This window comes from Mesoplodon densirostris, chromosome 8, assembly GCF_025265405.1.
Source record: "Mesoplodon densirostris isolate mMesDen1 chromosome 8, mMesDen1 primary haplotype, whole genome shotgun sequence".
Classification (NCBI taxonomy): domain Eukaryota; kingdom Metazoa; phylum Chordata; class Mammalia; order Artiodactyla; family Ziphiidae; genus Mesoplodon; species Mesoplodon densirostris.
In genome coordinates, this window is record NC_082668.1 from 85,073,239 (window position 1) to 85,100,955 (window position 27,717).

General features: G+C 34.6%; 1 protein-coding gene across 6 annotated transcripts in view; it reads right to left on the reverse strand.

The window, feature by feature from the left end:
• The window catches only part of LOC132495113 (sodium channel protein type 1 subunit alpha), an 86,237-nt gene that overhangs the window by 37,727 nt on the left and 20,793 nt on the right, over window positions 1–27,717 (reverse strand). The window contains exons 6-16 of one of the 6 annotated variants that reach the window (XM_060106739.1): window positions 26,661–26,930; window positions 23,152–23,215; window positions 22,474–22,615; window positions 21,606–21,812; window positions 19,784–20,065; window positions 18,617–18,821; window positions 17,057–17,203; window positions 16,012–16,250; window positions 14,439–14,612; window positions 12,610–12,966; window positions 10,598–11,080 (exon numbers count right to left, since the gene is read on the reverse strand). In XM_060106739.1, coding sequence (XP_059962722.1) covers window positions 10,598–11,080; window positions 12,610–12,966; window positions 14,439–14,612; window positions 16,012–16,250; window positions 17,057–17,203; window positions 18,617–18,821; window positions 19,784–20,065; window positions 21,606–21,812; window positions 22,474–22,615; window positions 23,152–23,215; window positions 26,661–26,930 — 2,570 coding nt within the window. Of the gene's footprint in view, window positions 1–10,597; window positions 11,081–12,609; window positions 12,967–14,438; window positions 14,613–16,011; window positions 16,251–17,056; window positions 17,204–18,440; window positions 18,822–19,783; window positions 20,069–21,605; window positions 21,813–22,473; window positions 22,616–23,151; window positions 23,216–26,660; window positions 26,931–27,717 lie in introns of all 6 variants that reach the window. The other 5 variants (XM_060106737.1, XM_060106735.1, XM_060106736.1 and 2 more) reach the window with 5 other exon arrangements.

The window sequence follows — 27,717 nt, forward strand, 5'->3', positions numbered from 1 at the left end:
TCATTTCAAATAGAGGTCAGAGATAGTACCCTTTTAGACATTGTTAAGGAAATTTAATGTAACGGTTCAGAACATACACTGTAACTGACAGCCTGGATTCTAGGTCAGGATCAATCCTTACTATTTGTGTGACTTTGGCAAGCTACTTAAACTCTTTGAGTTCAATTTCCTTATCTGTAAGTTTGGAATAATAGTATCTGTCTCATGGTGTGAAGACTGAGTGACATAACACTACATGTAAAGCCCTATAAACAGTGCTTTGCCCATGCTGAGCATCCAACAAATGATACCTGTTACTAACATGAACTGTATACAAAGACTCGAATGACATTTTTACTCACTCTGGAGTTCACTCATTGCAAAAACAAGTGTATTTTTTCCTAACTACTTTAATAATATGTTGTTTTTATTCCAAAGAGGCCTAAGATTAATAATTCATTTTAAAGGTATTTATTTAAACAGATTAGAGTAGTAATTTCGCTATCAGTAGCTATCACTACCTTATGTTTTTTGAGTCCTTTTAACTTCTAAACAGCTTTTATATCCTCATAACATTCCTATAAGCACCACAGAACAGATGTACTCCTATTATAAATTAGGAAACTGGATAATATAGAGTTAGTGATTGCCCATAATAGAGTTAAGACCACCAGACTCTTAGTCTAGTATTCATAAAAATCAGCCCAAACTCAAAAAGATATTGAGTTCTTATTATGCATCCAACATTACAGTAGGTGCTTCAGAGGATTAAAATTATATAAAACACAATTCATTGCCAAAACAACTTACTTTCTAATTGGGGAGATACGACTTTGTCTTTTGCATAGTCTCAGCAATTTTTCCCAGCTTTCAAAACTCCTCAAAATCTGTCCAAGCCTCCATTCTTTACTATTATTTTTCAGTAGAAACCCATATTTCTAGCTATTTATTTCCATGAGTCAAGAAACTTTCTGAGGTTTTAAAAACAATACTTTAAATTATTTGAAGGTTGAGGTCCATTGGGACTTAAAAAGGTGAGGAAATGTGACCCATGCTATGCCTTTTCTGTTTTTGGGGACCAAAAGGGGGAAAGTATAGAAAAGATAGCTCTCAAATTTGTCCTGGAATGGGGGACAGTGATGCATGAGTATGTACCTTATGGAGGAGGTAAAACAAGTACCAGCCTCCATTTTACAGTGTTTCTTCATATCAGTCTATTCTTGGTTTCCTGGAAACAGACTATCCGCTCCTTGCTTATGCCTCTACTTTCAATTAGATTTTATGTCCCAGCAACAGCAAACTGCTAATTATTTCTAAACACACTCTATGCTTCATAGCTCTAGGTTTTGCTCATTTATTCCTTCTCACTGGAATGCCCTTCAGAAAAATAGTTTTTTTTAATATTTTAAATGAGTTAACCATTATCAAGAATTTAATGAAAACAGTTTAAAAATTAGACAGAAAGTACAAAATTTATCACTCTCTCCAGATAAACATGTAAAACAGTTTATGACCGAGGGCAGAAGGCAAACAGCAAAAAAGGACAAATAGTAGAATATGTTACTAGTAATTCTTAATAGAAAACTTACCAAGAACAGAGTGTTGGGAATGCTACTAGTAATAATAACAATTTATTGAATACTTACAATTTGCTAGACACTGTGCTAAGTTCTTTACATTTACTATCTCATTTAATAATATTCCCCCCAAAGTAGGTGATTTTATCCCCATTTTTGAGATGAGGAAATTGAGGATTGGATAGTCAAGTAAGGTCACACAGTATGTGGCTGAAATAGAATTATATAACCCAGTATTTGGCTTCAGAGAATACTCCATTACCAACAACTTTATAATTATAGGCTCACATGTCTAAAAACAAATGCTTCAAAAATGGATAATAAACTATGAGCACTGGTAATTTTAACCCAAGGCACTAATATAATTTCAATAATGCCCATTGTAGATAAGACTCATTATTGAAATTCAGGAATGGAAACATTAATATATTAAAATGGAATAGGTCAAACAGAGGTCATGACAGGTAATATTTTTAGTCAATAAGGTATGTCCCAGTATGGAAATGCATAAGGTTGAAAGTTATCTTTCTAAAATGCAAATATATGTATGTGTGTGGATACATGTATATGTGTGTTTGTATACATATATATTTATGAAGAGAGTCATCTTTCTAAATGCACATATGTATATATATAAGCAGAATCATGGCTCATTTGTATCCTTCATTATCTAATACATTCCTTAGCACATGGTAACTGTTGAATAAATTAAGGTAGGCAAAAGAATAAAGGACAAAACAGAAAAATCAAAATGGCAAAGCTACTTTAACATATTACAGTCTGCATTCATAATGTAGAATAAAGAATCTTCATCTTTTGGGGTATTTATTTTTAGTTTAATTCCACTAAAAGCAGAGCATCTCATGATTTGTACCTTGCTTTGATGAAGCGAGTACTATGTAAGACTAGGGGAGCAATGAAGAGAAACAATTTTGTATGGGTTTATTTCTAACCAAAAAGGAAGACATGGTAAAGGAAAATTGGGACAATATAGTAATCTATAAAAGAATATTTATAGAAAGCCAGATTCAAAAATGAATGAAAGAAATTGAAATGTAATGCGGATGAATAGAAGTTTCAGTATTTAATATAAAAATATCAACTGGATGAGAAACAACTGTATTTCAACAGCAATTCATGGGAAAAAAATAAGGGATTATTACTTTCCTTGAAGCCCAATATAAATTGACAAGGTGAAATGTTTAATGAAGATAAAAACAACAAAGTTCAATATTAGATTGAATCGAGAGAAAAATGGAGTCTGGATGATGGGAAATAAAACTATATTTTCAAGAATGCTCTCATCAGAGTAACTGTGATGAATACCTTCAAACTTCTTCTATTAAAAAGAGTTAAATGAGCTGGAAAAGTTTGATTTGAGTGCCTACTTTTTACCAAAAATGTACAAGTATATACATTGCAACATAGAAGAAGAGACATACATGCATATCAGTGGTTATAATAAAATAATATGATACTTTGTAAGATGCATGAGCCTACGGCATGAGTTGTTTATTACCCACACTTTGTGCCTTATATCTCTGGGAACCAAAAAAGAAGCCACACATTCTGCCTAGGGTCAGGAAGACTCCATGATCACTACCTTTAAAGAGCTGAAACAGCATTTCTTACACTTAAGAACTCCTTAACTTCAGGCCCGACACCCATGGACTTAGTGGTTGTACTCTATTAGAAAAGCAGTGCATTATAGTTCAGCACAGGCAACAAAAGCTTCACTTGCTAGTTCTTCCTAAATGTGCAATGTGCTCTGATATCATTATTTTATTAAATTAAAAAATTTTTAATTAATGGTACAATAAATTGGTTTATCAACTCTTACTGGGTTATGACTCATAATCTGAGGAACAGTGCATTAAATTATCTCTAAAGTTTCTACTGAACATTTAAATTTTCAATTAATGCAGTGTTTGAAGATATAAAATGACAGAGTATGAAGAAATAGAACTTTCTCCAGTGGTTCAGTGGATGATCACTGCTTTTAATAAAGAGATCAGTGTTCCTGTTAGCCCTGATCAATACGAATAAAAATGTATGAGTATAAATTACGTCAAATTTTTGCAGAAAAGTATTCATTATGGATGGTTTTTGTAATAAAATAGTTTTGAGTAATGAAAATCTCGCAACAAACAAAAGTCCAGGACCAGATGACTTCACAGGTGAATTCTACCAAACATTTAGAGGAGAGTTTACATCTATCTTTCTCAAACTATTCCAAAATATTGCAGAAGAAGGAACACTTCCAAACTCGTTCTATGAGGCCAGCATCACCCTGCTACCAAAACCAGACAAAGATGTCACTGATGAACATAGATATAAAAATCCTCAACAAAATATCAGCAAACCAAATCTAACAATACATTAAAAGGATCACACACCATGATCAAGTGAGATTTATCCCAGGGATGCAAGGATTTTTCAATATCTGCAAATCAATCAATGTGATACAGTACATTAACAAATTGAAGAGTAAAAAACATATGATCATCTCAGTAGATGCAGAAAAAGCTTTTGATAAAATTCAACATCTATTTATGATAAACCCACTTTGTAGAGAGTTAACACATCTCAACATAATAAAGGCCATATATGACAAACCCACCGCTAACATCATACTTAATGGTGAAAAGCTGAAAGCATTTCCTTTAAGGTCAGGAAGAAGACAACGATGTCCACTCTTGCCACTTTTATTTAACACAGCTTTGGAAGTCCTAACCATGGCAATCAAAGAAGAAAAAGAAATAAAAAGAACCCAAATTGGAAAGAAGTGAAACTGTCACTGTTTGCAGATGACATGATACAATACATAGAAAATCCTAAAGACACCACCAGAAAACTACTAGAGCTCATCAATGAATTTGGTACAGTTGCAGGATACAAAATTAATATACAGAAATCTGTTGCATTCCTATACACTAACAACAAACTACCAGGAAGAGAAATTAAGAAAACAATCCCATTTACCATTGCATCAAAAAGTATAAAATACTTAGGAATAAATCTACCTAAGGAGGCAAAAGAACTGTACTTGGAAAAAGAAATTGAAGAAATTGAAGATAACACAAACAGATGGAAATATATACCATGTTCTTGGATTGGAAGAATCGATATTATTAAAATGATCATCTTACACAAGGCAACCTATAGATTCAATGCAATCCCTATCAAAATATCGATGGCATTTTCCGCAGAACTAGAACAAATAATTTTAAAATTTGTATGGAAACCCAAAAGATCCCAAATAGACAAAACAATCTTGAGAAAGAAAAATGGAGCTGGAGGAATCATGCTCCCTGACTTCAGATTATGCTACAAAGCTACAGTAATCAAAAAGTGTGGTACTGGCACAAAAACAGACACATAGATCAATGGATAGAGAGCCCAGATATAAACCCACACACTTATGGTCAATTAATCTATGACAAAGGAGGCAAGAATATATAATGGGGAAAAGACAGTCTCTTCAATAAGTGATGCTGTGAAAACTGGACAGCTACATGTAAAGAATGAAATTAGAAGATTCTCTAACACCATATACAAAAACAAACTCAAAATGGATTAAAGAGCTGAATGTAAGACCGGATACTATAAAACTCCTAGTGGAAAGCATAGGCAGAACACTCTTTGACATAAATTATAGCAATATTTTTTTGGATCTGTCTCCTAAAGCAAAGGAAATAAAAGCAAAAGTGAACAAATGGGACCTAATTAAACTTAAAAGCTTTTGCACAGCAAAGGAGATCATCGACAAAATAAAAAGACAACCTACTGAATGGGAGAAAATATTTGCAAATGATATGACCAATAAGGGGTTACTATCTAACATATATAAACAGGTCATGTAACTCAACATCAAAAAATACAAAAACAAAAAACCAACCAGATTAAAAAATGGGCAGAAGAGCTGAGTAGACATTTTTCCACAGAGGAAATGCAAATGGCCAATAGGAACATGAAAAGATGCTCAACATCACTAAATCATCAGCGAAATGCAAATCAAAACCACAATGGGATATCACCTCACATATGTCAGAATGGCTATCATCAAAAAGAATACACATAACAAATGTTGGTGAGGATGTGGAGAAAAGGGAACCCTTGTACACTGTTGGTGGGTATATAAATTGGTGCAGCCATGTGGTATGGAGGTATGGAGGTTCCTCAAAAAACTAACATTAGAACTACCACATGACCCAGCAATTCCATTCCCAGGAATATATCTGAAAACAACAACAACAACAAAAAACTAATTTGAAAAGATACATGCACCCCAATGTTCATAGCAGCATTATTTACAATTGCCAAGATATGGAAGCAACCTAAGTGTCTGTCAACAGATGAATGGATAAAGAAGATGTGGCATATACATACAATGGAGTACTACTCAGTCATAAAAAAGAATGAAATTTTGCCATTTGCAGCAACATGGATGGACTTGGAGGGCATTATGCTAAGTGAAATAAGTCAGAGAGAGAAAGACAAATACTGTGTTATATCACTTATATGTGGTATCTAAAAAATGCAAAAAACCTAGTGAATAAATGAAAAAGAAGCAGACTCACAGATATAAAGAACAAACTAGTGGTTACCAGCGAGGAGAGGGAAGAGGGGAGGGGCAATATAGGGGTAAGGGAGTAAGAAGTACAAACTATTAGTCCAAAAATAAGCTATAAGGAAATATTGGACAACACAGGAAATACAGCCAATATTTTATAACTATAAATGTAGTATAACCATTAACAATTGTGAATCACTATTATATTGTATACCTGTAACTTATATAATATTGTCCATCAACTATACTTCAGTAGAAAAAGAAAAACATGTTTTAATGCAACAGATAGCATGTAGTAGTTATTAGTCTTCATCAAATATTAAATAAAGGTATGAAGATTCAAGACAAAGAAAATCAGACTAGGAAGAATACTGCCAAGTTTAACAGAACTTCAGAATCAATTTTGTAAATATAAAGATAACAACTAAAAAAATCAGCCTCCATCAGATTCTTTAGCAAAACTCAAGTTTTTAATGAACAAAGTCTGAACTGAAATAATATTCAAATTAAAAATCCTGAAAAAATTTCACAATGCTTTGCAAAAATGATCTGTAATTTTTATCTCCCAAATCCATTTCCATAGACATGTGAAATGTAATGAGGATCTACCCACAATTACATCTCTACATGCTTTCTCTCCCCCCTATCATTACACAAATCTGATTTACCTAAGGAAGCCCACAGGCTGGGGTCAAGGCAGCAACTTCCAGCTCTGATATTAGCTCCACTCTGAAGAGTAGTGGATGACTTAGCCTATTCAGAGACTTATAAAAGCTCGAAACATCTTTAAAGGGACATAAGCAATAATTCACACGCTTATGATATCTTACTTGATCAACTGTCAAAATGCATTACCTTGGACATGGTAATATTCTAGTAGAACTTTATCCCTAATAAAATATCGTTGATAGCATTTGATCCTCTGAATATTTTAAATATTTAGTATTTAAAGTATTTAAAAATATTTAGACTATATGAATTAATGTAATCCATCACATCAATAATCTAAAGAAGAAACATCACACGATGATATCAGTGGATGCAGAGGAAACATTTGACAACAAATAGCACCCATTCATGATAAAAATCTCTCAGTAAACTAGGAATAGAGAGAAACTTTCTTAACTTGATAAAGACCATCTACAAAAAACCTATAGCTAACATTGTACTTAATAATGAGAAACTAAAAGCTTTCCTACTAAGATCAGGAACAAGACAAGTATATCCCTTCTCACCACTCCTTTTCAACACTGTACTGGAAGTCATAACTAATGCAATTAGACAAGAAAAGGAAACAAAAAGTATACTGATTAGGAAGCAAGAAGTAAAACTGTCTTTGTTGGCAGATGACATTATTGTTTATGTAAAAAATCCAAAGAATCTACAAAACATAAAAAAAACAAAAACCTCCTGGAACTAATAAGTGATTACAACAAGGTTGCAGATTACAAAGTTAATACACAAAAGTTCATCACTTTCCTATGGACTAACATTTAACAAGTGGGGTTTGAAATTTTAAAATGCCATTATGTTAGCACTGCATAAATAAAATACTTAGGTATAAATCTAATGTGTATAAGATCTATATGAGGAAAACTATAAGACTCTAATGAAAGAAACAAAGAACTAAATAAAGTGGGAGATATTCTATGTTCATGAATAGGAAGACTCAATACTGTCAGGATGTCAGTTTTTCCCAACTTGGTCTATATTGATCTATTGATCAATGCAATCTCAATCAAACTCCCAACAAGTTATTGTGTCAATATCTACAAACTGATTCTAAAGTGTATATGAAGAGGGAAAAGACCTAGAATAGCTAACACAATACCAAAGGAAAAGGACAAAGTCAGGATTGCCACTACCTGATTTCAAGACATACTATAAAGCTATAGTAATCAAGACAGTGTGGTACAGGTGAAAGAATAGACAAACAGATCAACAGAATAGAATAGAAACCCCAGAGATATACCCACATGAATATAGTCAACAGATCTTTGGTAAAGGAGCAAAGGCAATATTATGGAGCAAAGATAGTCTTTTCCAACAAATGGTACTGGAACTACTGGACATCTACAGGCAAAAAATGAATCTAGACACAGACCTTATACCCTTCACAGAAATTAACTCAAAATGGATCACAGACCTAAATGTAAACATGCAAAGCTATAAATCTCCTAGAAGATAACAGGAGAAAATATAATGATCTTGGACAAGGTGATGACTTTTTAGATACGATACCAAAAGCACAATACATGACAGAGAGAGTTAATAAACTGGATTTAATTAAAATTAAAAATATCTGCTCTGTGAAAGACATTGTCAAGAGAGTAAGAGACAAGCCACATTACGAGAAAATATTTGCAAAAACAAAGCTGATAAAGGACTGTTATTCAAAATGTACAAAGAATTCTCAAAACTTAACAATAAGAAAACAAACGACTTGATCAAAAAACAGGTCAAAGCTCTTAAAAGATACCTCATCAAAGAAGACATACAGATGACAAAGATGCATATAAAAAGATGCTCCACATCATATGTCATCATAAAATGTAAATTAAAAAACAATGGGGTAACACTACACATCTATTAGAATGGCCAAAATCCAGAACACTGACAACAACAAATGCTGTGAGGCAACAGGAGCTCTCATTCATTGCTAGTGGCTGTGCAAAACTATACAGCCACTTTGGAACACAGTTTGGCAATTTCTTACAAAACAAAACACTTAGCATACCATCCAGAAATTGCCATCCCTGGTACTTAACCAAATGAGCTGAAAACTTATATCCACACAGAAACCTGCACATGGATGTTTAGAGCAGCTTTATTCACATTTGCCAAAACTTGGAAGTAACCAAGATGTCCTTTAGTGGGTGAATGGATAACTAAACATCCAGACGACAAATTATTACTTAGCACTGAAAGAAATGAACTATCAAGCCATAAAAAGACACAGAAGAAACTTAAATGTGTATTACTAAATAAAGGAAGCCAGTGTGAAAAGGCTACATATTATACGACTCCAACTATATAACACTCTGGAAAAGGCAAAAACAGTTACAGATCAGTGACTGCCAGGGGTTAGCATAGAGGGAAGGATGAATAGGCATAGTACAGAGTATTTTTAGGCCCATGAAACTGCTCTGTGTGATACTATAAGGGTGGATAAATGTCTTTATACGTTTGTCCAGACTCATAAAATGGACAATACTAAGAGTGAACCCAAATGTAAACTATGGACTTTGGGTGATAATGACACACCAATGTAGATTCTGCAACTGTAACAAATATACCACTCTGGTAGGGGATGGTGATAATGGGGGAGGTTATATATGTGTGGGGGGCAGGGAGTATGTGGAAATTTTTCTGCCTTCCTTTCAATTTTTATGTAAACCTAAAACTGTTCTAAAAAATAGTCTTTAAATAAATATTTAAAATTTGGACTGTGTAACCTAAGGCACCTTACCATTTTGGGGACTTCCACACAATAAGTGGAAAATGAAGGTGGTTTGTTCTAGACTTCTTCGGAATTATCTTTTATATCCATTAGAGTTTTAGTTTAATATTTCTAAGTCAGTTACTATGGACTGAATTGTGTTCCCTCAAAATTAATATTTTGAAGCCCTAACTCCCACTGTGACTCTATTTGGAGATATGTCCTGTGAAGTAGTGATAAAGGTTAAGTGAGGTCATAAGGGTGCAATCCTAATCCAGCAGGGCTGGTGCTCTTATAAGAAGAAGAGAGACCAGAGCTATTTATCCATGCCCATGCATTGAGGAGCAGCCAAATGAGGACACAGAAGGCAGCTATCCACACCCCAAGGTGAGAGCTCTCCCCAGACACTTGACCATGGACTTTCCAGTCTCCAGAAATGTGAGAAAATACATTTTGATTGTTTCAGCCACCCAGTGTGTGGTACACTGTTATGGCAGCCTGGAAGATTAATAGGCAGATCAATGTAATTTTAATCGGAGGAATGACATAGACTATTTCTTGTTGCTCAGTTCTCTTCCATGGAAGTGAGCTAATGAGTATGGTGTCAGATATACAAAATGCATAAACAAAGATTATGAATTCAATTCTCAGCTATACCCCCTCATTAGCTACATGATCTTAAACTTCCTAAGCTAGTTTTCTTATCTGAAAAGTTAGAAAAATAACACATCCTTCTGAGGTTATTACAAGGATTAAATCTGATGATGCTTGTTCATTTCTTGGATCATTCATTCATTCATCATCTAACAAATATCCATTACTTAGGATGAGAAAACTTACACATATACTATATTATTCTTCAATTTATTAATCACCTCACTGAACTTAAATCTTTGGTTCTTCAATGAAAAAATATTTTATATGATGGCAAAAATATTCTACATGGAGAATATACAATCATAAATACAGGCAATATAATACAAGTATACACATATACATTTATACCCACCCACATCTATAAAATCTTACCTCTTTGCTTTCTTCCAGATCTGATTCACTACTGAAGTCCTCTGTGTTTAAATTTTCAAAGTCAGACTCTCCTACAGCAATCGGTACAGTCACAGTAAGACTGGGATTGTTTATGAACGACATGTAATCACTTTCATCGATAATGTATTTTTCAACACTGCTGCCAGTTCCTATTCCACTTGTGGTTCCATTTACATCTTTAAGATAGTCAAGATCTTTCCCAATTTCTGTTGTATGATTGGACATACAACTGTCTTTCTTGTTGTTTAGATCATCAAGTGGTTTAATTTCATCTAAAATCTTTTGTTTTCTAATGAAGGACTGTTGAATAAATTCATATATTTTTCTCTTCACATAAGCTATTCCCTTGTGCATCCTATCCACAGCAATTTGGAGATTGTTCATTTCATTATCATCATCAGTGGCTGCAAGGTTGTCTGCACTAAATGAGCTCAGGAGCAAGGCCAAAAAGAGGTTCAGGACCTTAAAAATAATACAAACATCATTATAATCTCACCCCAATGTGAAGAAGAGCAGATTGAGATCACTTATTTCTCGAAGTGTGGAGGAACTATAAGTTCTAACAACTAGACAAGGAAGAAACACCACAGCATAGTGATCAGAAGTTGGGTGATCTAGGGACTTCCCTGGTGGCACAGTGGCTAAGAATCCACCTGCCAATGCAGGGGACATGGGTTCGATCCCTGGTCCGGGAAGATCCCACATGCCGTGGAGCAACTAAGCCCGTGCACCACAACTACTGAAGCCTGTGCGCCTAGAGCCCATGCTCCACAGCAAGAGAAGCCACTGCAAGGAGAAGCTCACGCACTGCAACAAAGAGTAGCCCCCGCTAGCTGCAACTACAGAAAGCCCGCACACAGAAACGAAGACCCAACACAGCTAAAATAAATAAATTAATTAATTTTTTAAAAAAAGAAATTGGGTGATCTGAATTTGTGGTCTGGTTTGATAGCTACTTCACTATTCATCCATGGGCAAGGACATGATTTCTGTTGGTCTCAAGTTCCCCTACTTATAAAATGAAGATGCTAAATGAGCTGACCTATGGTTTTACTAAATTTAAAAATGTATGATTATAAGAAACAAGATTAATACATGTTCTATATAAGAGTTCTAAACTTAAAATTCATTAGTGTTTAAAATTATGCACTTAAATGTATTTTAGTTTCTTTTTTGATGAAGAGAGATATTAAATTGGATATTAATTGAAAAATAACCATTATCACCCAGAATGAGAATTATGAGCTTAACATAGGCATCGACACATGTTTTCTTGATCTACTGCATTTCTCATACCCCACTGTTCACTAATTAGGCAACTGTTCATAATCAGTCGCTAATATTTCCATGAGACTGTAATATTAATATACATATCCTTTGGAGTATATTGTATATTTCTATACTATAACCGTAATGTTCCAAATTTAAGAGAAAGGGTTGATCAGTTACTTCATTTGGGTAATCTCAGGCATCATTAGCCAACCTTTGTTTCATTAATAGAGCCACTAAAGGATTGGTTAATCCAGGTTGGTTCATGCAACTGCCATATGACATAAGAGTGACTGAATGCTAACTACCATGAATGGGCAAGGAAAAGGTGAAATAAATAGGAACATTTAAAGGCACCACTTTTTAGTCCTATACTGGCAAGTAAGATTGGGTTTTCTCTAAGTTTATTATTCAGACTTCTCCCTTCCTTGGATCTGAATTTATGAAATGTTCCCAACATTTCCTACTAGACCTGTCTTCAATATGATACTCTATTAGAATTCACATAATAAATGTGATGAAATGATTGACAAAATGGAGTTGAGTATAAATATTGTATGGTCACTGCTATATGGTTGTGTTGTCAAAGTGAGACTGTAAGTGTATCAAAGGTAATAGACTTTTAAAATTAATAATCATAGTCTTTGTTTTGGACAAAATGGTCATCATTTCATTATGCTCTTAATGTATTTCTGAAACACATTTCTTAAATGGGTACATACCACCAGGTTTCCAATGACCATGACCATCATGAAGACAGTAAGGCACATGGCTTGACCAGCGACCTCCATGCAGTCCCACATGGTCTCTATCCACTCTCCACACAGCACTCGGAACACAATCAGGAAGGAGTGGAAGAAGTCATTCATGTGCCAACGAGGGAGCTTACACTCACTGTTGATCTTACAGACACAATCTTTGTAGCTTTTACCGAAGAGTTGCATGCCGACCACAGCAAAAATGAAGACGATGATGGCCAACACCAAGGTTAGATTTCCCAGAGCCCCCACGGAATTGCCGATGATCTTTATTAGCATATTTAATGTTGGCCAAGACTTTGCCAACTTGAAAACTCGGAGCTGGAAAATTAAAAAAATAATGTATATTATTATGATCAATCTTTAAAAGCATTACATATATTGAGGTTTACCAAGAAGTGATTAAAATTGAATTTCTTACAACATCTGCTATACAGATGTTATAACTAAGCATGGTGAAGGATGTTAACTGGACTTACTGTAGTGATCATTTTGCAATATATACAAATATTAGATAATATGTTGTATACCTGAAACTAATATAATGTTATATCAATTATACCTCAATAAGAAAGATATATCTATAACAAAAGACATTAAAAAAAAAAAGCTAGTGGATATCCTGGACCACTACAGATTGCAGAACTTACAATCTACCCACTACTGATTGCAGAACTTACAATTTACCAATCTTCACTGGGGAAATATGCAAGAGCCACCTTGCATTCTTGCACTTTGCTTTCCAAACTTTTAAATCCGTCCACCTCTGGACCTTAACCAATTAGAAATGACCTGGGGTCACTGCACTGTCATAGCACCACTCTCCTAAGCAAAAGGCATGGAGAGCAGGCTGGATGTCTTTGTGTCAGTGCTTGTCTTTACTCCAAGGCACATTTCCTAATCTATCAAGAACAGAGAGCTGTGAGCAAACGTTGCACTTTACCAAATAAGAAGTAAAGGTCTTCCCATAGGGAGCTTCTTATCTAAAAACAAAACAAAACAAACAAAAAAACCAAAACAAAAAGACTCTCTTACATCTGCCCTGCCCTTGATCACTTTCAGGTGCATGGCTAATTTTTGGACCACCCCTAATATTAACATCTGATCTCAATGATCTCTGCTCAAAGATACTCATTTGTCAATAGCATTCAAAGTACCATCACATTGAGCCCTGCTATAAGTAGAGAAAAGTGTTCATTATTCATAATGCTCCTTTGGAGCACTGACATAGCTAGATGCACCTGCATTTAAAAACCTGCAACACTTCCCATGACTTTATAATTCTTTCTCTGATTTGCAAGGACATATATGTGAATCAGTGGACACAGCAAGAAATCCTACAGATTTCTCTTGTCTGATTTTGGGAAGGAGCATATTTTCCAGAGGTAGAATTAGGAAGAGTTTCTACATGCACATCTTATATCTGATTGTCATCCACCACTATAAAAGGGTGTTTATATTTTCAAAGCACTATTAAAATGTGATGCATTTTCATTAAAATATTTTCTTAGATCCAGAAATATTAACTATAGTCATATCTAGAAACAATAATTAGTCAGAATGGTAACTGAGCAATATATGAAACTTTATGTGACTAGGATATTTGCAATAAAGTTTTTTCTAAATAAGTGGGAACAATTTTTTTTTTTCCATTTAGGGATTGTTTTGACAATGTAAATGTTACACAAAAACTTAAAATGTTAATGGTGTGTGGTAAAACCTATGATGTAAAACCTATGATGCTTGTTGGAAAGGTTTTTGTCTTTGTGCTGTTTTGTTTTGTTTTCTTTTACCAATCGGAATGAACGGAGAACTGATAATCCTTCCACGTTGGCCAGGCCAAGTTCTACCAGGCTAAGCGTTACAATAAAACCATCAAAGATATTCCAGCCTTCTTGAAAATAATAGTAAGGATCCATGGCAATAATTTTCAGAAACATTTCTGCTGTAAAGATCCCAGTGAAAACCTAAGATCAAAACAAAGTTACTCTAATTCCATCAGATAATGATAAAGTAGAATGACATAATATTTGCTCTTAGAACAAAATGTTTATACTAGTAATGATTATATTACTAGCTTACATTTGCATAGTAATTTATAGTTGATGAAAAGCTCTCATATAAGTTTTTCATTTTATCCTCAACAGAAACGCTATTAAACACATAATTCAGGTATTATAACCATGACTTTACAGATGAGGAAACAGGTCTTCAGATGGGTGCAATGATTTGCTGAATATCAACTAGAAAACAGCAAAACTAGGATTGAGAGCAAATCTTTTTTCACCAGTGTTCTTTCCATCACATCAAACTGCATTTTCCTTCAGACTTCATACAGCACAGCTACTAACAAGATTTTCCCATAAACAGTTTTATGTATCTATAAGCTTATTCACATTTCCCTCTAATCAGATAGTTGTCATTATACATATGTATCTATATTATAATATGTGCATTACTATTATCAGTATTTGTTATGCACATGAAAAAATTTAATTTACTTCCATAGTATTGGGTTGGTCAACCCGCTTATGTAACATCTTACAGAAAAATCCGAACAAACTTTTTGGTTAAACTTATATAAATACTAGAGCTTTAAAAATAGAAATACTATAATTCAGGATGCTTTACATGTTTTGCTTTCCACCATCAAAAACTTTAAACCCTAAAACAAATATTATGGAAATGCATACATTATTTTAGAGACCATTCTTTCAGCAAATAAAAGCTAATATTCCTATGTTGAGTCAACAGACAAACACTTTAATAATTTATGTTTTTTAAGCACAGAAGAGAAAGAATTTAGTGGCAACCTTCACCAAAAGTGGCGCTGTTAATCATATAATACACAAAATGTACTGGACGTTTTCAATATTTTATGGATTTGATCTAAAATAGATGGATTAAACAATACATGGTCTACCCAGATCCTGGAAGTGGAAAAGTTGGAGACATTTTTGAATTGTCAAACTATTGCTTATAATGATGATGACTAAGCAAGATAAAAAGATCTGCAATTTTATTTTAGCCTTCTACAGGTAGGGAAACTGTGATAACATCATTTCAAAAAGTGTATCCTTAAACTATGGACTGCTTCTGTGTCTTGAAATAGTTATAAATATCAATATTGACTTTTCAAGTAGTACTGTAGGCCTGTGCCTATTGCTCACTTTGTCAGTTTCTGCTTTGATCTTAAGGGCTGTTATTTTTGGCAAAAGTAGGATATATCCAGCTAGATATAATTCCCATCTTTTGGGAGCCAGGAGGTAGAAAGGGTGGTGGAAAGACTGCTATAAGTTATTAAATGTAGAGTTTCTCAAACAGAAAGTTTGAAGACTGAACACATTTACCTTCCAATATGCTTACCAAGTTTCCTACTGTAAGCACATTATTGAAATGGTCCGTCATGGGATAGTGCTCCATGGCCATGAACAGAGTATTTAAGACAATACAGATGGTGATGGCCAGGTCAACAAATGGGTCCATCACAACCAGGTTGACAATATGTTTCACTTTTAACCAATATGGTGAACAGTCCCAGATTAAGAACATGTTGGAAAATTTATACCAACAGGGTGGGCATTTCTGCCTGGATTCTTCAAGTTCTAGATTAAAAAAAAATAGATAAAAACAACCACCAAAAGATATTTTTACACACATATATTCCTTTCAAATCGACTAGACTTCTTTTTAGTAACCAACACATTTCCATTTGCAACAGTCAACCTCTTTTATATTTGATTTAAAAAAACTATATAATTTAATCTTTAGACGGCTCAAAATATTTCTTCACACATAAACATAGAACAGAGGTAGCAAAGAATGGTTTTCTTCTCTTATGCATTGATACTGTGGTTCCATACTTTGCCTTAAGTTAAGTGAATGGTCTTTTAAATGAAGTCTCAATAGGAATATGGGTTGGAGTAGTGCAGACTGTGTGTAATCCTATGTTAATATCTAGCTATGGTGTCATCCTCAGGCTATAAGAGATAGGACAGAGAGATAGGGTAGAGCCAAGAAAAATCTTTTTAATTTGTTTTTATTTTGTGAGAATGACCCACTCCTCCCCTCCAATCTTGAGAGTATTTAGGAAGTCCTATGCTAAGTGGAACAGAAGAGAGGAACACCATGACTAATGGGATTAGAAACCCCTAACAGAAATGCTTTATTCTGCATTTTCCAGGAGTTGCCACACACAGGATACATTTTTTAGTTTCAATATCATGGAATTTAAGTAACTTTTTTTAAAGCTTCTAGAATACAGGAGTAAGTATAACAAATAACTCTTAAATAAGACCTATTATGTTCTCTTTAGAATACACTGCTTCCAACTCACAGAGACATTCATTTCGAATGAGACAATATAAGCTCAGTGAAAACAACTGAAACAGAGATGGAATTTGTTACAAACCTTCTACCGTATTTGTTAAAATGCTGGCTATGCTCATTGCTCTTTGCCTTTGAGAAGGATCTTCTAGAAAGTCCATGGAAACATGAAAAGAACTTGACCTTCTCTTTCTCATTTCAGTTTCAGTGGTTGTTCCCTGTAAAGAAAACACTAATGTATTAAATGATTAACTTGAGCAATATGATAAGTGAATAACCAATGTGACACTGTGAAATTCATGAAACACATGCGACATGCACATTCATATTTAATTGGTGATGGCAGATATTGCTGACTTATTGTATCATTAGCCTGGAACATCCAAACTGTTAACCATTTACTCATATAGCAAAAACTGAGGGTTTTTTTCCTTACCCTCTGATTTCATAATTTTATGAGACATAATGTAATTTGGATATGATTGATAAATTTGTGAGAGACATATTTAACAATTTCCTTTTTTCTGAACTAATAGTAAAAAGTAGTAACTTGAAACGACATCTAAATGATCAAGGCATTTTACGTTGAGAAGGTAGCCCTTTATTTTTAAAGAAATAAAAATAATTACAACACTCGTAGCTGCCATCTCATTTTCTGGACACAAGACACAGATGATCATTGACAACACAAACTGTATGTTAAAAAAATAACAACAAATGCTGCATGGACAACAGTTTCATCCAGGGTACCAAAGCAATAAGTCATCTAATTCTGACTTAGTCATGCCTCACCATGCTGATATATTTCCAAGTCTAATAAGAGGCAGCATGTGTTTAGAAATTCCTCATCTGGGTACACATTCACAAACACATAACATACCTTTGTACACAGACAATTCTTTTACCTGCCTGTATTAATATTTTTTTGTCTCTTCATTTAGATTAGTTTTGAGAAGACCTATATCAGCATTTTTTTTTAGTAAGACAAATATGAGTACTAGAAATTTTAAGATAATATTGAAGCTATCTATTTAGGCACAGTGTTCTTGAAAATCTTCTAAACTAAAGCAGAGCTATAATGAAGAAGCCGTTGGAAAGATTTATTATACACCCTTTACAGTTAAACATAAGAATCGTTCATTTACTCTTACACCAGAGCTTTAGAGGATGTCCTGCTGTCTAAGTTCAGCATGGGTATATAGCAAATCCTCCAACTGGAAGCAGTCATTTACTATTGTGTTTAATTTATCCTTAGCAAGTTTAATAAGTAAATGCATTCAGGTGTTATGCAAGAAGGTGCTGAGGCCTTAAGTTTTAGTTGGATACTCTCTTAAAGATATTAAAAGATGCAGGTGCATTCACAGCTTGACCAACCAGGAATCATTCTCAAGGGGTTCCATTCTGTAGAAACACTGGCTGGTGCAGCAATAATGGGCCAGCCATGCCTGAACTATTTAAAACTTCCTTACATTGTCATCAGTAGCTGGCTTATCTATTATCACCTCTGGTAGAAGCTGTCCAACAGGCGATGTAGGAACTGAAGGTCCACCAACCAAGGAAACCACACCATTGCAATCCACAGTGCTGTGCATCTTCCCATTGGCTGGAAACACGGCCAGCATCCGGGACGACCTACTGGTCTGACTCAGGTTACTGTTGCGTCGCTCTCCATGTCGTTGGGGCACAAATAAGGAGTCTCTGCGGCTTTCATTATCCTCGAAGGTGCTGTGTTCATCATCAGCAAAGTCATTCTCTGATCCCACATCCTTTGCTCGCCCTCTGAAGCTGAAAAGGCTTGTTCTGCTATTTCGCCTTGGAGAAAATAAGGAGCCACGGATGCTCAACAAAGACTAAAAGTTTGAAACCAAAAAAAAAATAATAATAAAATCATATTAATATGGCCATTTGGAATGTGCTTTTATTTTGCAAGATTAAGTTAAAGGGGACTTCAGCATTCAAAACAGAATGTGATTCATTCTTTTTTGATTAACATTCTCGTTTTATGTGCATTTAGATTAAATTAAATTACTTTTCTAAGAGACGGTTTCTAGCCCTTGAGATTAATGACTGGGGAGATAGATCGCAAGTTAAAGATATTGAAAAACAAAACCCTGAACCACCATATTTCATATTCAAAAGCAAGCATCTTTAGTACCTTACTATGGACATTGTAAACAATAAATATCAGTAGCATGACCTTGACAGGGGCACGTTTGTTTCCGCTGCTCTTTCTCTTCAAGAAATCTAACACTTTTCACAAATTGTTTTAGTCTGTCTTTCTAAAATCACTTTAAATTAATTATTGTTCTTGTTGCAGCTAAAAGGCACAGTGTTGTTGGAACTTGAAGACTTCTGAAATTCAGAGTGATGTGCTTTTTGATAAAGTATACCATGACTAATATTTTCAGAAGCATGCATGATAGTTTATAAAGTAGTCAGGGGTAAAAAAGCAATATAAAATAACCAAAAAGACATTACTGATCAGTTATCTACAATTGTTTTTCTCATTAAAAAGGCTGCAGACCAGAAAGATGAAATGTCATTAGTTACAACAAGTACCAGCAGACAGGTTCAGCTGAGAATCTGGGTCTCCCGACTTTCAATGCAGTGTTATCTCAACTACACCCCACTGTAGATTTATCTGTGCAAACTAAGATTTTCTCATAACTATGTACAGAAAGGATAGGCTTAAATATAATAAACACAGCAGTCAATTCAGCTGATAAAAATTCATAAGTTGTATTTAATTCCTCCCCCTCTCTTCAGTGTTCTAATTTCCATCCATGCATCATTTAACTCAGCAGTGCCATACCTGGTGTGGGGAGGAGTACCTCTTTTCATATGTCAACCGATTCCCTTCTATGGAGAAGCGAAACCCTTTCCTCCTGATGCTGTCTTCAGATTCAGATTTATGGAATTCATCGTCATCTTTCTCTTCTCCACCAGACTGCTCTTTCTGTTTTCTTTTCTTTCTCCGATTTCTTCTTTCCTTTGCACTCTTGGAACTCAACTTGGAGGCTTCAGATGAGCTGTCTGAGAGCCCGCCTGCTGCACTAGGTTCTCTGGAATGCACTGAGGCAGTTACAGCCGCTGCCTGCTACATTGAGGAGAAATGGTCTTAGCATGAAACTAGAGAAGACTTTACCTTTAAAAAAATAGCTAAAGTATTTGCAAAGCATTTTAAAAAGAATTTAGCTGACTCCAGCTAATCTTACATCGAAGAAACTCTGCAAGTATAAAAGAAAAAATTTTTTCTTTCCGTCTAATAAAGGATTTTAGAGTTAATTTGGTTTTCTTTGTGATAACATTGATTACATTTGTATGATGTTTTACAGACTGCATATTCAAAAGGATCAATCAGACAATAACAAGAACATAAATTCATATTACTTTTGGGATTTGCTTTACTCTAAAAATTGGTATCTAATTAGCACTGTCTTTTTTTTTTTTCTCACTGAAAAAAAACTGGAGCATGGAAGAAAAGCTGATCAGTAACTTGGGGTCTAATCCAAAGATAGGAGGAATGAGATAAAGAACTGAGATCCTCTTTCCAGTTACTGAAACAGGGTTGTCCAATACTCTCACAATATTATCAATCAAATTTATGGAAGGTGATAAAATCCCTTCCTTACCCCTCCACAATACTCTATTCAGAAGACTGGAGAAGGGAGGGTCAGAAGTTTCGCCTAAGCAAGACAAGATGTTCGTTCTCCAAAGACCATCCCCGGCTTCTTTAAGTCGGCACTGGTTCTTGCTGGCCACATGGTCATGGGATGAAAACAATGCTTTTTGATCACAACTTGTACTAGCTCTAGGTTGGCACTCTTTGATTCTTATCATTGTTCCAAGAGTACTTTCAATACAAGGACTCTTGCAAATAAATTAATACTCCCCAAACAACTTTCTTCTTTAGTAAAGACAGTGAGTTTCGATGCTGAACGGAAAGAGTAAGGAAAGATGGAAGTGATAAGAAGGGCATTTGATTGTACTGTGAGTACTGACATCTCACTACAAGAACAAGTAATTCTTAGGTTCCCTGATCTCCATAAAAACTGGTGACTTTCATATGCTTATTGGATACTGCTGTATCAGATAACATTACATTATTTGATCACTTTCTTATTTATGTAAGAAAGGCAATTAAGCAACCACATTAAAAGACAACATAGTTTTGGTTAAAGAAAGTAATAGACAATCTTCTAAGAAGCACATGAACATCTTTTTATATAATAACCAATAAACTTTTTTCTAAGAAAAGATGATTTCTTAGGATTTTCTTCTAATGCCAGTATATTCATTCAGTAAGTTTCTCACCTGAGAAGACCCCAAAATCACATTTTCCCTTGTATTCTAAAAATTTTAAGATGATTAAAATAGCATGAGAGAGTTCTATTGTGGTCCATATTGTAAACATCTTAGAATAATTAAACTAAATGACTTATAGATGATCAAAACAGTGTAGAAATCCTTACTAATCCCCTATACTACCAGCTTCTCTTAAGTACAAACAATTATCTATCTCTCACTTTCTCTCCAGTATTTTTGTGACAACCAAAACAATAAAGAAGGTTTGTACCATGAGACAGGACATATTTGATTTGGTGAATTTACCTGAGTTGATTTGGTGAATTTACCTGAGCTGCTTCCTGTTGCTTTTTAAGCTGTTCAAGCATCTGCTGAAATTCAGCCTCTTTCTGTTCTGCCTCTTCTAAGGTGGCCTGATTCTGTTCCTCATAGGCCATGGCCACCACAGCCAGGATCAAATTTATTAGATAGAATGAGCCCAAGAAAATGACCAGCACAAAAAATATCATGTATGTTTTTCCAGCAGCACGTAATGTCTGAAAATAAGAACACCAGAATTATTTTTTTCAATATTATTTCACTAACGGGTGGCTTTACCTGTCTCCAACTTACTGTGTGTCTTATAGGACTCTGATATAAATAATAATTATGATGTTCACAGCCCCTCCTACCTCATTGACTGTCTGTTTCTTTAACATCATCCTCTTCCTTCTCCCCTAACTCATGCATTCAACATTCTGATGTGTAGGAGGGAATTCTTGGATTTATCAGGAATAAAGCAGAGTCAAATAAAGTACCATGGAGATCTCCATCAAAGAGCTGAGGCTTTGAATAAAGTTAAGGAAGAGACCAAAGTTATCCTTCTACATCTGCTTGTTCATTTTCATCACCTGCCACCTGAAGGATGATACTTGAGCGGGTAAACAGAGTTGAGGGGAATATATGCCTTCTGTTTAGGAGGATCTGTGTCTGGGAAGGGTGGGAAATAGGATTTGAGCCAAGGGGAAATGAGAGAGAATTGCTGCTCCTGGCATTGCTATGCTTAATATGTGTTATAATCAATAGGGTAAAGAAAGTCAAATCTGATTTTAAGCTCTGCTCTTTCCACCATATTATGGTGTAGTTTGGATTTCATAACTAAGCTGGTTTTCTTATATACTTCCAATTAAACACAATATGTGTCTCTTCAGGTCTCACCAGTTGGTAAAGATTTTCCCAGAAGTCCTGAGTCATCAGTCGGAACAGGGACAAAAAAGCCCAACTGAAGGTATCGAAGCTTGTGTAGCCATAATTGGGATTTCTACCAGCTTTCACACACATGTATCCTTCTGGACATTGGCTGTAAACGTGGCAAAAGAAAGTATTATAAGAAATTCTGCTGTCTTTTTATTCTGGTAGAGTGCTATACTTATGATATTGTCTAGCCAGGAAGATTTGCTATTTCAAGGGATAAAAGTATGATAAATAAGCAATTAATACATTTCCCAACTTTTGACTTAACATAATTTTACTATCCACTTGACATCATCATTAAAATATTGCATAGCATTTCTAGTAATATTTTACAAAACTATTTTCTTTTGGTAATTAGTGTGTTAACATATGTCTAGTTCATTTTCCTACCATGGATAATCCAGAGTCGTCTCATAGCTCACATATACTCATCTAAGGGAAACAGCATTAGAGCTAAAGTATAACTTCTTGTTTTATGAAGCATGAAAGCTTGTCTAATATTTAAATAATCCCTCACCTTATAAATAACCTTAATTATAGTAAATTAGTATGAATAAAGTTACTTGGCTGTTATCCGTCAGTTTGTACAAAATAAGAGAAAATACACACACACACACACACACACACAAATGATTGTCTCACCCAGCATCTGAGCTATTTCCACACAGTAGTGCATCTGAAAAACCCTCCAGAAAATAATGATATCCTGTTTAGGAAAAAAAGTCACATGATGAATATTTGCATGACATTGCAAAATGAGAATAAGATCAGGCCGCTCTTTTAAAGTTCATAATTTTAAGTACATTATTATAATTTTAAATACATTATTATAGCTTTAAATACATTATATAATTTATTCAAAGGCATAATATTATTCCCTCTAAATATTAGATATTATATTAAGGAGATTGGATACTTAGCTAATAGTACAAAGCATTTGTTCTTTATGAATGTAAAATTAGTGATAATCACAGGTACTAACATAGTATTTTAAAAGGTATCAGTGTTTTTTGTTTTTTTTTACGGTACGTGGGCCTCTCCCATATGCGGAGCACAGGCTCCGGACGCGCAGGCTCAGCGGCCACGGCTCACGGGCCCAGCCACTCCACGGCATGTGGGATCTTCCCGGACCGGGGCACGAACCCGTGTCCCCTGCATCGGCAGGCGGACTCTCAACCACTGCGCCACCAGGGAAGCCAGGTATCAGTGTTTTTTTTACCCTCCTCATGAAAAATAAAAATTTCATTCTGTAAAAGTAGGTAAGAATGACAGGGATTTCTTTGCTTTCTCAAAACAGCTACATATTTCAAAATAAAGGGATTTTAACTTTTCTGAACGGTCTTCTGTATTTTTTAACACTTTATAAATGACTAATAATTAATTATAATTTACATTCTACCAACTTATAGAATATATCATAGGCAGCTTATAGTAAAAGATGCATAAATCATGTCAACTGCTAAAACAAGTGAAATAAAAAATAATTTTAAATATTGTACTAAAGCTAAAATAATTATTATAGGTGAATATTTCATTATCTCAAAGTTTTCTGTCTCTGGCAAATTCATTAGATTCTTTCAACATCCTGTTGAAGTGTCACTTCCTCTGTGAATTGTTCCTTGATAGCTTCTACTTTCTTCCCACTTAAAGATTGGCAAAATTAAGAAATCCTCTTACTGTGCTACCAGTAACATGTATAGCCATTATTATTACATTCACGGTCTTATATTGTGATTATTTGCTTACAAATACTGTTCCTCCTTGAAAAAAATGTCTAATCATTAATTATTTCCATATTACTAGTGTTTGGGACCTAGTAGCCTTTCAATAAAGTTTATTGAATTAATAAGTAAAGTGATGACAAAAAGAGAAACACATGAAATTAAAGAGTCATTTTGCAAAAAGGACAATTTTGGATTTTGTAGGAAAAATATTTTCTAGATGCTAAATTTTCTGAGAAATTTACTCTATGTATAGTTCTGTAAGAGATACAAAAATACATAATGGAACTATTTTAATCTTCAATGTCTTTACTTCTCTGAACATAAGAAAATTAAGATACAATTTCTTAACTTTTAAATGAAATTAAACAATGTGAAAGGAATATGACAGTTTCTAGATAAATTTTCTTTTAACTTATTTATTTTGGGCTGTGCTGGGTCTTCGTTGCTGTGCGCAGGCTTTCTCTAGTTGCGGCTAGTGGGGGCTACACTTTGTTGAGGTGCGCAGGCTTCTCATTGCGGTGGCTTCTCTTGTTGCGGAGCACGGGCTCTAGGTGTGTGGGCTTCAGTAGTTGTGGCTCGCTGGCTTCAGCAGTTGTGGCTCGGGGGCTCTAGAGTGCAGGCTCAGTAGTTGTGGCGCACGGGCTTAGTTGCTCCGCACGTGGGATCTTCCCGGACCAGGGTTTGAACCTGTGTCCCCTGCATTGGCAGGTGGATTATTAACCACTGCGCCACCAGGGAAGCCTTGGACAAAGTTTTGATACCAGATATTTATAAGTGAAGTTTTGTCCATTAAACTCACTGATCTAGAAGTTTAATCTGAAGAAAATATAACTTTCAGTCATAATGTTTATCTTTAATTTTAATAAATTTAATTTTCTATTACTTTCAAAAATAAACCATTTTATTTATATTTGCATTTAGTTTAAAATAATCTTTGTTCAACAAATGGAATATTATTAGAGAAAATGATAAGAAACAGATTTTTAGGGCTGAAAATAGCCTCAGATATTCTTGACTTCTTTTATTTTGAATGTAACAAAAATGGAGTCCAATAAATTTTCCCTAGAGTGAATAAATCCTAAGTGACATCCTCATAATCAGTTCCTTGATCTTAGACTAAAACAACAACAACAAAAAAAAACAGATTTCAGGGAGTTGGTGACAGCAGTGGGCTTATAAGGATCATGTGAGGTGAATAAGGGACATTTCATGTATTCCTCTGACGTGTATTTTTCTTAAGGCATTTTTCTTAATCCAGCGATTTACAATTATTTGCAAATTATTTGTTGGCATGTCACTAACATCATGGAAGTGTTCATCTGTATCAACCAAGGTATTTTCCAGATCTATAACTATAAAAAGACACTGATTAGTTTTTTTATTATGCTATCATTACTTTAAGAATTATCAAACCACCAGTAAGTAAACTTTATGACTAATCCTACTTCTTCCACATAACCAGTCACTAAGACTTTCTTTCTTCTTTGATTTTTTCCCTAAGAATTACTCATCACCTTAAAATAATAGATACAGCTATATTTAAGCACATCTAGAGTCTAAGTCTTATATATTTAATATTTTCCTTTAAAAGGACATTCCCTTTCATGAGTCATGTTCTTTCTCTCTGCTTTTGAAATATTGCTACTGGCAGATGCTAAAATTATATGATAGAAAAAGAAATGGTTAATTTTATTGTCACTTTTAAAAGAGGATATCAGGCCAATTATTTTTTCATCCTTCCAGAGTAGACTATTTAAGCATTTGAGTATTTTGTCTAAACTCTTGAAATAAAGATAAACTGATTCTCATAACTTCACAGTTTTATGACATTTTAAATTTCTCTCTCCTAAACGTTGATTCTCATTTCCTTCTCTTTGATGTAATACTACTTTTAATTCTTATTCTACAAATGTAAGAATAATGTTAACCTTTAGGTCTCACTTGCTTTCCATAACACAACAATAAAAATAACCTGGTAAACTATAAGCACCCTGGAATCATGTGCCATCACCATTATTTTCCCAGCATCCTGTGCACTTTCTGGTACATAAAACACATTCTGCAATTAGTGTTTAATGGGTTGCATTTGCATAATACTTTGGAGTTTACAAGGGTTTTCAAATACTTTATGTCATTTGACTGTCTCAAATGAGACAATATACAGCATTGTACACTGCGATGAGAAGAATGTACAGCAACCCAATATCCTAAGAAAATTTCTTTCAAGCTGAATTTTTCAGCCTCCCGTAGGGTTATCAATAAAATAGTTATCATAGTTATCAGTAAAATAATTAAATGTATGTGCAAACCATTGGAAGGTGATTAAGAGATCACAACCTGTTATGAAATCATTTAAAAATTTTTCCATGCCTAGATGGAAAGATGATCAACAATGAAAAAATAAACCTACATAACAGTAATTCTTACTTGAATCTTGAATATATGATTTCCAGTCAAACTCAATGAGAGTTTCGTTTACAAGTGTGCCATTGTAATTCACAGTTATATTCTTCTCTACACTATGTTCCTCCAGGGAAGCATTGGTGGGAGGCCATTGTACACATTTGTTCCGCAGGTTGCCCATAAAGAGCTGCAGCCCAATCAGTGCAAACACGCTCAGACAGAACACAGTCAGGATCATGACATCTGAGAGCTTTTTCACAGACTGGATCAGGGCCCCTACGATGGTCTTCAGGCCTGAAAGAAAGAAGGTTATTACTATGAAGACTTAGAATGTCTGAAATACCAAAAGCTTCACAAAATTTTCTTGAAAACATACACTCCATGAATAAGTGCGAAATTGATTGCAATGCTAGTGGGAGAGCAACATTTCATGGAAGGCTGAAGTGCTTATGGAAATAAACTCTGGAAATGTAAAAAAATCTAAACCATGAAATGAAGATCCATATCCCATTAGGTTGGGAGAAAATAGCTGGAAGTTCATGGTCTTCACAAAGCCTCTATTAAGGTCTTGTATTTCTCCATTTTGCTGATGAAACTTGCCCTATACTTCCTTTCATTGGGGCCAGCTGTCAGTTCTATAACAAATTACGTGAATAAAGATATTTTAAAATTCCTATTCATAAGTAGGAAAGGTTTTGCTATAAAACTGGAAGTGGTTTGGAGTATAATTGCACTTTAGGATAATAACTCCTTGGGGAGTTCCCTGGCTGTCCAGTGGTTAGGACTTGGCGCTTTCACTGTTGTGGCCTGAGTTCAATCCTTGGTTGGAGAACTAAGATCCCGCAAGCTGCATGGCATGGCCAAATAATAATAATAATCCTCCATGCAGACCCATGCTACTCTTTATTATCTTATTCCCTTCTCTTTTTAAGCAATATTAAGATTTACATTGTATATACATTGTCATCAATGCCTAAAATGAACAAGAAATTACAGACTGGTACATTTGATATGGAACAAATCCTTGTTATGACTGATGTGGAGAAAAAAACCGAGGACATCTCTAAATGCAAATCACATA